Here is a 12,578-nt window from a genome sequence, read left to right on the forward strand (position 1 = left end):
GGCTGACAGACACGGACGGGCAGGGCGGGGAGACGGGACCCCGGTGAGGGCGGCGGGGGGGGTGTCGCGGCCAGTCCCGTCCCCCCCCCGCCACCGCCTCCTTCCCCGCGGGGCCGCTCGGCGCCGCCCGTGCCGTGCCGGGGCGGGTGGGCGCAGTGCGCTGCTGCCGCCGCTGGGGGGCGCCGGGCGCCCGCCGTTGGTGCCGGTGGGCGGCCGGTGGCGGACGCGGCGTCGCAGCCCCCGCGCCTGTGGCGGGGCCGCCCGGGGGGCACCGCTGGCGGCTGGTGCGTGATCTTCGGCAGCAATAAAATTGATTTTTTTTTGGGAAAAAATGAATATTTATTCATTTTTAATTTTTATTTATTTATTTATTTATTTGCGGTCTGTGAAGTTGCGGGATCCCGCTTCGCCCCGGCTCGGCGAGGGCGACCGGCGGGGAAGCCGGCACCGGGTTCGCCTCGCTCGGCAATGAGCGGCTCCGCGCGCCTGCCCGTGGCTCCCCCAAATGCAGCACCCCCGGGAGCCGGTGGGGGGACGAAGCACTGGCTCCCCCCCCGTGCTCGCCCCCCCGAGCATCCCGCGCTGCCGGGGGACACTGGAAGGCGTAACGCGGGGGGGGACTGGAAACACCGCGCAGATGGAGAGCGGCACTTTCCTCCGCCGCCAAGCAAACTAATTAGCTAAGGCAGCCCCCGAGGGAGGAAAATTTTTTCTCAAGTTTCCCATTGTTTACGCTTTTTCTAAAAACGGCGTCGTGCCGGGGCGTAGGATAGGAAAGTTGGTAGCTGGTGGAAACTCCCTCTCCAAGGAGATGGCTGTTTACGGCTCTGTGGTGACGAGCGGTGGTTTCCCGACCCTGCTCCTGCGGCAGGGGAATAGCCGCTCTCGGGGGCTAGCGGGCAGGCAAGCACGCATATATTGCATTGCGTTCATTGCATGTATTGCACTGCATGCATTGCTTTGGGTGTACTGCACGTACTGCACTCGTTGCATTGCGCTGCCTGTGCTGCACGCATTGCCCGCCCGGCCGTGCTGCAGCCTACTTGACGTGCGCCGCTGCCAATGGGCGCCGCCCCCGGGGGCGGGGCTGGCAGCCGATTGGTTGGCAGGAGCCGGGCGCTGCGCAAAAACAGCGGAGCCGAGCGCTGCCGGCTCAGAAACTGCCGGCAGAGATCAGAGGAGCCGGGGACGGAGCCGGAGCTGGGACGGGAGGAGAGCGGCGGCGGCGGCGGCAGCAGCAGCAGCAAGCACAGACAGACAGACAGACAGAGAGGGGTTAGACGCAAAAGCAGCGAGAGAGGAGGAAAAAAACTGATCGGCACATCCGTAAAAAGCAGGGTGGTGATGATGATGAGCGTAATGATAGCAATAAAAGAAGAAAATGAAAGACTGTTGATAGAAGAGAGAAAAATCTAAGACCTTTAAATAAAAAGAGGAGATCCCCGAGAAATCAGGGAATGAAAGTTTTGGGTAGCGAAGCTGTTCTCTGCCTTTTTTGATATGAAATCTTTTTGCGGGTTTTAATTTTTTTTTTTTTTTTCGCGGTTTCCTGCCTTTTTCTTGCATCTCGAGAGGGCATGTCCACCGGCTCTTCCAGCAGCATCTACCCCTCCAGCTCCCACCAGGAAGACAAACCGAGGACAATCTTGAAATATAAAAATTTCCTCCTTGGGATTTGCTGCTGCTGCTGCCTCCGCCGCTGCTGCTGCTGCCGCGGTGCAGTGCCAAGACTCTCGGAATAAATAAAAACGGACTACTGTTTATCTGTAGGTACAGCCAGCTAATAGCTATTATTAGTTGGCCGTTTATTCCGAAGATCACAGATGAAGTGGGGACGCCTGCCTTCTTCATTTGGTCAGCGTGTGAAACAGTAATACCCGTAACAAATAGGAGGGAGATGGGGGAGAAAAAGATCTTAACATGAATCAGAAGAAATAATACCTAGCATATTCCCCCCTAAACCAAACCCCCCTTTCCTTTCCCCCTCCCCCGATCCCTCTCTCTCTCTCCCCGCACGCTCGGAGGCGCGGACACGCACAGACACACTCACACACACACACAGACACACAGGCAAAGGCGCACACACTGCGCTGTGTGCTTTCGGAGGAGGAGGAGGAGGTGGTGGTTTTCGGAAGAGGAGGAAGAGGTGGTGTCGGGGAGGGGGGCTCTCTTTCCCCGCTTGGAGATGGTCGTGCTATTCTTCCTCGCCTTGCTCTGGATGGTGGAGGGGGCCCTTTGCCAGCTCCATTACACGGTGCAGGAGGAGCAGGAGCATGGCACGTTCGTGGGGAATATCGCCGAGGACCTGGGCTTGGACATTACAAAACTTTCGGCTCGCCGCTTCCAGACGGCGCCTAACTCCCGCAGCCCTTACCTGGAGCTCAACCTGGAGACCGGGGTGCTCTACGTGAACGAGAAGATCGACCGGGAGCAGATCTGCAAGCAGAGCCCCTCCTGCCTGCTGCACCTGGAGGTCTTCCTGGAGAACCCCCTGGAGCTGTTCCGGGTGGAGATTGAGGTGCTGGACATCAACGATAACCCGCCCTCCTTCCCGGAGCCCGATCTCACGGTGGAGATCTCGGAGAGCGCCACGCCGGGCACCCGCTTCCCCCTGGAGAGCGCCTTCGACCCCGACGTGGGCACCAACTCGCTGCGCACCTACGAGATCACCCCCAACAGCTACTTCTCCCTCGACGTGCAGACGCAGGGCGACGGCAACCGCTTCGCCGAGCTGGTGCTGGACCAGCCGCTGGACCGCGAGCAGCAAGCCGTGCACCGCTACGTGCTGACGGCGGTGGACGGCGGGCAGCCCCAGCAGCGCACCGGCACCGCCCTGCTCACCGTGCGGGTGCTTGACTCCAACGACAACGTCCCTGCCTTCGAGCAGCCCGTCTACACCGTGTCGCTGCCCGAGAACTCGCCGCCCGGCACCCTGGTGCTGCAGCTCAACGCCAGCGACCCCGACGAGGGGCAGAACGGCGAGGTCATCTACTCCTTCAGCAGCCACATCTCGGCCCGCGCCCGGGAGCTCTTCGGCATCGCGCCGCGCACCGGGCGGCTGGAGGTGAGCGGCGAGCTGGACTACGAGGAGAGCAGCGTGTACCAGGTGTACGTGCAAGCCAAGGACCTGGGGCCCAACGCCGTGCCGGCGCACTGCAAGGTGCTGGTGCGGGTGCTGGACGCCAACGACAACGCGCCCGAGATCAGCTTCTCCACCGTCAAGGAGGCGGTGAGCGAGGCGGCGGCGCCGGGCACCGTGGTGGCCCTCTTCAGCGTGTCGGACCGCGACTCGGAGGAGAACGGGCAGGTGCAGTGCGAGCTGCTGCAGGGCGACGCGCCCTTCCGCCTCAAGAGCTCCTTCAAGAACTACTACACCATCGTCACCGAGGGGCCGCTCGACCGCGAGCAGCCGGGCGGCGACGCCTACACGCTGACGGTGGTGGCTCGGGACGGCGGCCGGCCGCCGCTCAGCACCAGCAAGTCCATCCAGGTGCGGGTGAGCGACGTGAACGACAACGCGCCGCGCTTCTCGCAGCCCGTCTACCAGGTCTTCGTCAGCGAGAACAACGTGCCCGGCGCCTACATCTACGCCGTCAGCGCCACCGACCGCGACCAGGGCGCCAACGCGCGGCTCGCCTACTCCATCCTGGAGAGCCAGATCCAGGGCATGTCCGTCTTCACCTACGTCTCCATCAACGCCGAGAACGGCTTCCTCTACGCGCTGCGCTCCTTCGACTACGAGCAGCTCAAGGAGTTCAGCTTCCAGGTGGAGGCCCGCGACGCCGGCGAGGAGCCGCGCCCGCTGGCCGCCAACGCCACCGTCAACATCGTGGTGGTGGACCAGAACGACAACGCGCCCGCCATCGTCAGCCCCGTGCCGGGCCGCAACGGCACCCCGGCGAGGGAGCTGCTGCCCCGCGGCGCCGAGCCGGGCTACCTGGTGAGCCGGGTGGCCGCCGTGGACGCCGACGACGGCGACAACGCGCGCCTCACCTACAGCATCGCGCGGGGCAACGAGGCCAGCCTCTTCCGCATGGACTGGCGCAGCGGCGAGCTCCGCACGGCGCGCAGGGTGCCGGCCAAGCGCGACCCGCAGCGCCCCTACGAGCTGCTCGTCGAGGTGCGCGACCACGGGCAGCCGCCGCTCTCCTCCACCGCCGCGATCCAGGTGGTGCTGGTGGACGGCGCGGCCGAGCGGCCCGGCGGCGGCGGCGGCAGCGGCGGGCAGGGAGCCGGGGCGGGCGCGGGGGGCGGCGGGGCAGGCGGCGAGCACCGTCCCAGCCGCTCCGGGGGGGACGCGTCGCTCGACCTCACCCTCATCCTCATCATCGCGCTGGGCTCCGTGTCCTTCGTCTTCCTGCTGGCCATGATCGTGCTGGCCGTGCGCTGCCAGAAGGAGAAGAAGCTCAACATCTACACGTGCCTGGCCAGCGACTGCTGCCTGGGCTGCTGCTGCTGCTGCCCCTGCTGCAGCCGCCAGGCGCGGGCCCGCAAGAAGAAGCTCAGCAAGTCGGACATCATGCTGGTGCAGAGCTCCAACGTGCCCAGCAACCCGGCGCAGGTGCCGGCCGAGGAGGCGGGCAGCTTCGGCTCCCACCACCACAACCAGAACTACTGCTACCAGGTCTGCCTCACCCCCGAGTCCGCCAAGACCGACCTGATGTTCCTCAAGCCGTGCAGCCCGTCCCGCAGCACCGACGCCGAGCACAACCCCTGCGGGGCCATCGTCACTGGCTACGCCGACCAGCAGCCCGACATCATCTCCAACGGCAGCATCCTCTCCAGCGAGGTAAGGGGGGGGAAGGCCTGTCCCCGTACCGCTCCCCCTGCCACAATTCCGCCCCCCCCCCCCCGGGCCCCTCCTCTGCCCCCGCTTTTTTTGGGGGGGAGTGTTTTTGCACCTCATCTGTCCGCTCCCTGCCCTCTCGTTCAGGGGTCCTCTCCTGGCCAGGGGCTCGCTGGTGCTTTGCAGTGCCTCTCTGATAACACGGGGAATAACCACAGGGAGAAATATGGGGACTGCACTTTTTGTCTTTCCAAACCCTTTCCCGAACCCCTTTTGCCCAAGGGAACCCCCTCCTCTGGGACCGTTACAATCTCTGCAGGTAGCAGGAACTTTAAGTGATTTGTGAGCTAGTTTACTCCTTGACTTTTCTTCCCTCTGCCTGAACAGCCCTTTATAACCTAAAGGTGAGCTCGCAAAGAAAGGCAGCAAGAAGGAGTTTCTGTCAAATTACATACAGAGATTTAAAGTTCCCTCTTGTTAAGCTTGTTCTCTGTATCATGTTGCCTAGCGTGTAGAGAACCTCCATCAAAGCGTATGCCATATCATAATGCTCCCCTGGTAATCATTTGCTCAGCTAGCTCATACACACCCTTGGTACCCCTCTGCTTGTGTCCTAATGAAAACACACTCTCTCTTAACATGAATACTGGAACCTCAACGCTGTCCAGTCTGGCAGAGGTAGTTTGAATGATGTTTTCTAAGGTCAGATACATTTTGAAGTAAAATGTGTGGTGTTGGCTTTTAATGTTGACTTTTCCTTGAAATGTGTGTAAAACTCTGTCTCTTCTTGCCTTTTTGAGGACCCGAGGGCACCTCGATTTATTTTCTCCCCTAGTGTGCAATAACTATACCGTCTCCACCTATTTTTTATATGCTGGAATTATAACAGACCAAAAACTATATTCCAATAAGTTTTGCTCAGAGCAAGTAGTACACAAGTCTGGAAATAGTTGTGCTGATTTTGTGGGAGTCCTTGTGATGCTTGACAGCATGCACTGTGAGAAAACGTGTCAGAATCTTGTCCCAAAGAACTCGGGGAAAAAAATCCCTCATGCTTTCCCGTATGTGTGAAGAAGAATCGAGGGCTGGTGGGTTTCTCTCCTTACGTCCTAGAAGCAGATTGTGTAGGCCTAATTGCAGCTAAACATTATCATTTATAGTGAATATGGTGAGCTGATCTTGTATATTTTCTGATGCTGGCTACAGAAATATCAAGAGATCAAGTGTTTCCTAATATTTTCTTTTTCCTAGACGAAACATCAGCGTGCTGAGCTCAGTTATCTAGTTGATAGACCCCGACGGGTAAACAGGTATGAGCTTAGTCGCCTTTTCATAATGCATGCTTTAGCAAGTGTGAATGGGATGCAGAGATGTGTTTACTGCAGATGTAAAATAGTAGCAAAGCAGTGGGGAAATGGATGTATGTAGACATTAAATAAAATGCTGTCAACTAAATGAGTCTGAATTACGGCTTTTCTGAACTCTTTTCAAAGTCATCTGAAAAGAGAACAAAATCTCATTTCATGTATTAGCCTAAAACGTGCTTTAAATACTTATGAATCCTTCTGCAGGGTGTACCAGATAACACTGGCCTCTCTGAGTGACAATTTAGCTATCCAGCATATGTAAATGATACCAAATTAATTATACCGATTACACGAAAAACATGCAAAGTGCTAATGCCTGCTGTCCGTTTCAGCTAGACTAGCAATGTCTGAAAACACAAGTTTTGTTTGTGGTGGACAGAGTGCCTCTGCAGAAGCAGTGCTGCAAGGCAGGAGTGGGTGAATGCAGCACCGTGTTTGGCCATGTGATGGCAGAAGAATGTTTTATGACTTCCTCTTTCATGTTTATTCTAATGTAAGGATGTTTCTGTGTCTAGTTCTGCATTCCAGGAAGCAGACATAGTAAGCTCTAAGGACAGTGGTCATGGAGACAGTGAGCAAGGAGACAGTGATCATGATGCCACTAATCGAGGTCAATCCTCTGGTAAGTCTGATAAGGCAGTGGAAATAGTCGATCTTTAAGCAGGGAGACTAGAAAGAGCGGTTACCTGTAGGAATATAATACAAGACCAGCATAAAATAATGTAAGCATATTGCATGGAAGGCTAGGTTTAAGCCAGCTTGCCACTATGGTAACCTACACAAGGAGGCAATTTTGAATGCCATGCATTCCGGGGGCAAAACTTATTTTATTCTTTTGGTCTGGGGGCAGGGGGAGGTTGGCATGTTACTCTGCATTAGTGGCTGTAGCAAAACTTCCTTCACATTAAAGCAAAGTTATTGGTATGTTTTCTAGTGCATTTTTTCCCAACAATAGATTTGCAGGATTTCAAAGCATTAGGCAACTTTGTTTAGTAGACACTTCAGCTGGCACAGCAGCGTGAAGTGCAGGGGGAGTTCCCAAGGCAAAGAATGAGCCCAGTGACTGAATGACAGCCAGACTGTGAGGATTTTTGCTGGGGATCAGTGGAGACGCATTGGGTGTTCTGAATGGGTAATACCTTAGCATTTTTAGAGGACTGTTTTTCAATTCAAATTAACAGACCATATAGTGTAAGTGACCTCCATGTTAATAAGGCTAAGGTATTTTTAACCATATTTCTTTCAGCCCTAGCAAAGCCAATAAATGCTTTGAAAGGCTTCGATATAGCCATGATTCGAATCACCTAGAAAACATATACATTGCAGTATTATTCCTAGGCATATGGCTTGCTGTCTTTGCTCTCATACTGTCAGTTTTCCTTTGAAAGGGACATTGTTTAGAGTCTGTGCATTAGAATTCATTCTCACCCCCACACTGCATTTTAGCCAGAAATGCTTTTACTTTCCTCCCTACCGCAGTTTCCAAAGGTCTGGTATGCCTTGAATCAATGAAGTGATTTCTTTCCCCTTGTTTCGTCTATGCCCTGTCATGTATTAGGATTTGTTACAAGTATGTCATACAAAAGACTGCATGAGTTTCTCCACTCTTCCATTTTTTTATTTTATTTTTATATTTTATTTTATTTTTCTCAAACTCCATTTAAAAACATTTCAGGGCAAGGGACTCTGCTGTCATAGCAGTGCAGCATCTCCTGTGTGCTGTTAATATCCTCTATGTTCCTGCTGCTATAGTCACTGTCCCCTTAACGATGGGAAACCCAGGAACCAGGGGAAGAGGAGGCTGCTACAGGGCCCCTTTATATTGCTGCAAGTCATTAATATGCAGACCTAATGAGACTTGAGAAGAGCCAAGAGTCTCCGGAGCTCCCTGCTTCTTGCAGGGCTTCATGCTAAGTGAACAGAGTGTCTATTTTGTGTCTGGGAACCTGACAACAAACCAGGTCTTGCCAGAAGTTTACATCTGAACACAGAGCCTCTTTCATTTTTGGCCTATATATGGCGTATGATTTATTGTTGTCTTAAAAAGCCATGTATTTAGCCTCCCCCCACCCATTCTTTTGCACTGTTTCTGATGCAGCAATCAGTGCTACTGAGTTATAAAAAGCTCCCTCTCCTCCTGCCCTCCCCGCATTCCCTTTTTTTTTTCCTTTTACAGATTTTACTGCAGCAGTCATCTCAATGAACATTTCAATCAGTTTAGTCCCTCAACATAATGAACCATAATAACCAAACAGGAGAGAAAAGAATAAACATCTGCAGAAGGGGCTGGGTTTGACTGATGGTGGGAATATAATCATATAGTTGCACATAAACTGAAAGCTATTTTCTTTTAGATGCATCCAGTGCTGTTATTGTTGTGCCTCTGCTCTCTATTCTTTCTCCCAGTTTTAAAAGTAGTCTATTTCAGATAAGAACACTGGGACTGTTGTCAAACTTGACGTTAGTTCCTAACTGGGTAAATTCCTTATTTTTCTTACTTCTATTTTACTGCATTAGAGGCAAAAACTACAGTTTCAAAATATTTTCAAATCACTCAGTGGTCTGATGTGATTTATGAACTTCTGTAACATAAATGATGATTGCAGATGAGGTAATGAGTGCTGACAGTTAGGTTTGGTCAGCTCACAAGTAACAATTTTGAGCTGAAACCTCGAACACACAGAACTTCCAATTTAATATATTGGTGCTGTGCTTTCAGGGTAATTTGCATGAGCAATTTTTAAAATGCTGGTTCCCAATAAATATTTAAATACAATTCTCTGAAGAAATTGCTATCATTTCCTACTAATGTATAATACAGATTTCCTCTAAGTTTTGGGCTAAGTCGTGCTGTTACAGTGCAAAGAAAGTTCTCTTTGACCAAAGTGATGACAAGATACTTTGATATAAAGGCATCGCTCTTGCTATTAGCTTTTTGTGATTAATTTTATGAAAAAAATGAGCATAAATCCTGTTTGATCTTGAATGACTAGAGGAAATGTCTGAGGGAATGCCTTCTCAGTTTTTCAGTTACTCTAGTGCTTTATAATCAATTCTATCTAAATTATTAAAGGAAAACACAGTTGTTGATAATGCTTTTTTTCCCTAAGATATTACCTGATACCGTGCAGAATCATATTTGTTTTCAAAAGCATTGTATTTGTATCTGAAAATGTTTAGTCAAACATTCTCATTGAAAAATAATACTTCCTCCCTACCAGTTTTAGTCAGCAACATGTTTTGCTTGCAAAACATCTTTTTTTTTTCCTCTTCTGTGCATGACTTCTGTTACTGTCACCGGTGAAGAATCCTTTGGCGCACACATAGCTATTCTGTAGGAGTCCATTGCTAGGCTAGGTGGCTGTCAAAGTTGTGGTGAGTTATTAGTTGGGAAAGTAATCATGCAGGATGAAAATCTAGCAGAGTGTCACAGAGTTCTCTTCTACAATTATTTTGCAAAAATTCTGAACTAAGCTGTTCTGTGTGTCATAAAATGTCCCATTGTGTTTTGAAATAAGATTCTGGTTCACCTTTTAACGATGTATATTTTCTTGGTAGTGATTTAATCATGGTTTCTGGAAAGTATGTGAGGGATTCATATTGTTCCCATTAAGGTAGCACCGGAATGCATTATTATCTGCTTTCTCATCTACCTCAATATCAATGAACTAGGAAAGGACTGTCATCTGCATTTAGCAGAGAATGGCAAGTAGTGGGATACTCAAAAATGTTCAAGAGCCTAATTTTTACTGATTGAGTGATTATTTCATTTAGGGGGCAAGGATCTGAGTCTTTCGGAAAATGGCCTTCCTAACGTTACGCAGGAAGTTTTTGGTAGTTGGAGGGAGGGGTTTCTCAAATCCAGAATGGGTGTTATAATTATTCGTGCTCTTCTTCTCTGGCTGAAAATTGTTGAGACAAAAGCTGTTATTTTGTTGTAGAACAAATGCAACACTACTACCTATTATTAACACACTGTATTTCAGTCATGTTCTGTAGGAGTCATTTCTAAGCATGAAGTTAGTTTATTTCCCATGGTTGATTAAATTCTTGGCCTCCCTTGTGAAACTGCTGACTTGGGTGCCAATTAGTACTCTGTGTGTGTGTGTGTATGTTTAAATTGTGTGATTAGACACCTGTCCTGTAAGATTTGGACTCACGCCATCAACTTATTTTGTATGGTTGGTCACTAGCTACTCAGTTTTCTCACGCCGAACATGCAGAGTTCTTTACAATATTACCTTTGTTTCGCTGTCTTCACTGAATTGGCATGATCTCTCAGATGTACTTCAGGAAGGAGTATCTGAGATGTGAAGCAAAATACACATACTGTAAATTACATATTATAAAATGCATCAACTTTTTTACAATCTACTTGGTGCAGTACTGCACTGGACGGTATGTATTGGTGACTGCCTGAGAGCTAAGATCAGATTTCCACTATTGAAATTTATGAAGGGAAATGATAGTGGTCTAACATGAAGGCACAGGGTAAAACATTACCTTACACCAATTCAGATTTAGTAAACTCCAAGAGGTGTTATTGCTTGGGATGTAGAATAGCTATGATATTTCACTGTTCATAGGGACAAGAATTCGAGAAGTCACAAGGAGAATTTCAGTGATAAAGGGACAGAGGGGAAAAAAACAGTGTTCCTTCTGAGCCTATGCAGAGTGACAGCTAAATCCTGTTTTGAAGATCACTTGGGCTAACAGTCTATCTTGGATAAAGTAAGAGTGAACATTAAAATGGCTTATAAAAGTGCTCTGACTTGAACTGAGGGTTTGGTGTTTTTTTTTTGCCTTTTTTCTCTTCTTTCCTTGGGCTGCATGCTTAATAATGTTCACATCTCAATAGTCCAGATAGAGCTTTGAAGCTGAGATTTGGAAGAGCTGAATATTGAAGATTTTTAAGTCTTTTTTTTTTCACATTCTCATGCAGATGAAGTCAGTTTTATCCAAGGCAGCACACCAATTACTTAGCAAGAAAGAATGATAATAACTCTGTTTCATGAAGTCCATTTCTTCAGTAGATAAAGTCTTCCACAAAGGAGGTTAAAATCATTATCCTTATTTACAGACAGAAAACATGAATCACAGGGAAATGACTAACTTGCTCAAGGATAATCTAACCAAATGGGTAGCCGAGCTGGTAAGGGAGCTCCAAAAAGGAGTTCTGGTTCCCTACGTCATATCTATTTGCCGTCCAATCCTTAGAAAGTTACTACAGAAGAAGCAACAAATGCCATTTAATTCTAAGGAAAAGTCAAATTCATGAGGAAAAATAAAAGAAAGGTACACATTGGGGGGAAAAAAAAAACCTCTTGATAACAATACTACAAAAATATTAAAATATTTTGCATTTTTTTTCTTTTTATTACATCATTTACACAGTAATATATATATGAACATGTTCAATCATTACTCTAAGGGCTTGGTATATAGCTCTTCTCTCAATTACATTAAGAAATGATAAATTATTTAAAAATGGTTTTAGGCTTAATTTTCCCTTTGATCTTAAATTGTCTTTCAAATCAAGTAGAATCCATGCACAAAACAAAAAAATAATTTGATTTTCTCCTTTTGAAATACAAAAAGGAAGCAAACTTGGACTGTGCTTTAGAAAGGGAATACTATCAAGTAGTATTCAAAGCACCTGAGGTCAGGAAATTCAGATGCAGATATGCAACTTATTATTTAACTCCTTTCTCAGTTTTTTGTTTCCTTTGAGGAAGGGGCAGGGGCTCTTTTTCCTTCAAAATCTGCAAAGTTAGGTTGTGCAAAAGCTCATATTGCCCACTGGCCTTTCTAGATAAGACTTGACCTTTGCTGTGAGCTTTTATATGTATGCTGTATTTGGAATAGCTCAATGCTTATAATTTTTTGGCTCTTTTTGGTGCTCTATACTATCTATTTGTATCTGCAAAGGACGTTTGAAATTCATAATTCAGAGCCACCTTTAAAATCTCAGCTTATCTACATGCAAGGTCTAATACGATAACTAAGTGGGAAATATAAAGCATTTTTCATTAATGTGGATTTGCAATTATGTTGGATAGTTTACTTCAGACCATATACATACGCAGATTTATGAGGGAGATGAGATGGAAGTGTCATACTGCTGAACGTTTATTTTTGTTATAAATCAAGAATATGATTCTTGGTGAATAAAGGAGTTCTGTGCTGAATTTCTTACGTCATGTAGTGTGATATACTCTTCCTTCCTGGAATCTAGCAAACAGCCTTTCCTGCCCTGCCACCCACCCCATTTTTAATGCTTTTCAATTAAAAACAGAGAAATCTATAGTGTGACCCACAGGAAAAAAGTGGAGGAAGAATAGCTCATATCATAGTCAATGTAAATATACGTAGGTACCCAGGGATTCCAAAACTAGACTGATAATCTGAATTTATTTTCTGTTTAA

General features: G+C 48.6%; 1 protein-coding gene across 7 annotated transcripts in view; it reads left to right on the top strand.

Annotated features, from left to right (window-relative positions):
• Window positions 1–587: 587 nt before the first annotated feature.
• The window catches only part of PCDH10 (protocadherin 10), a 36,543-nt gene continuing 24,552 nt past the window's right edge, over window positions 588–12,578 (top strand). For 4 of the 7 annotated variants that reach the window (XM_066996027.1, XM_066996028.1, XM_066996029.1 and 1 more), the window contains exons 1-3: window positions 589–4,789; window positions 6,038–6,096; window positions 6,669–6,775. In XM_066996027.1, coding sequence (XP_066852128.1) covers window positions 2,186–4,789; window positions 6,038–6,096; window positions 6,669–6,775 — 2,770 coding nt within the window. In that variant the 5' untranslated portion in view covers window positions 589–2,185. Of the gene's footprint in view, window positions 4,790–6,037; window positions 6,097–6,668; window positions 6,776–12,578 lie in introns of all 7 variants that reach the window. The other 3 variants (XM_066996025.1, XM_066996026.1, XM_066996030.1) reach the window with 2 other exon arrangements.

Source organism: Anser cygnoides, chromosome 4 (assembly GCF_040182565.1).
Source record: "Anser cygnoides isolate HZ-2024a breed goose chromosome 4, Taihu_goose_T2T_genome, whole genome shotgun sequence".
In the NCBI taxonomy this organism is placed as follows: domain Eukaryota; kingdom Metazoa; phylum Chordata; class Aves; order Anseriformes; family Anatidae; genus Anser; species Anser cygnoides.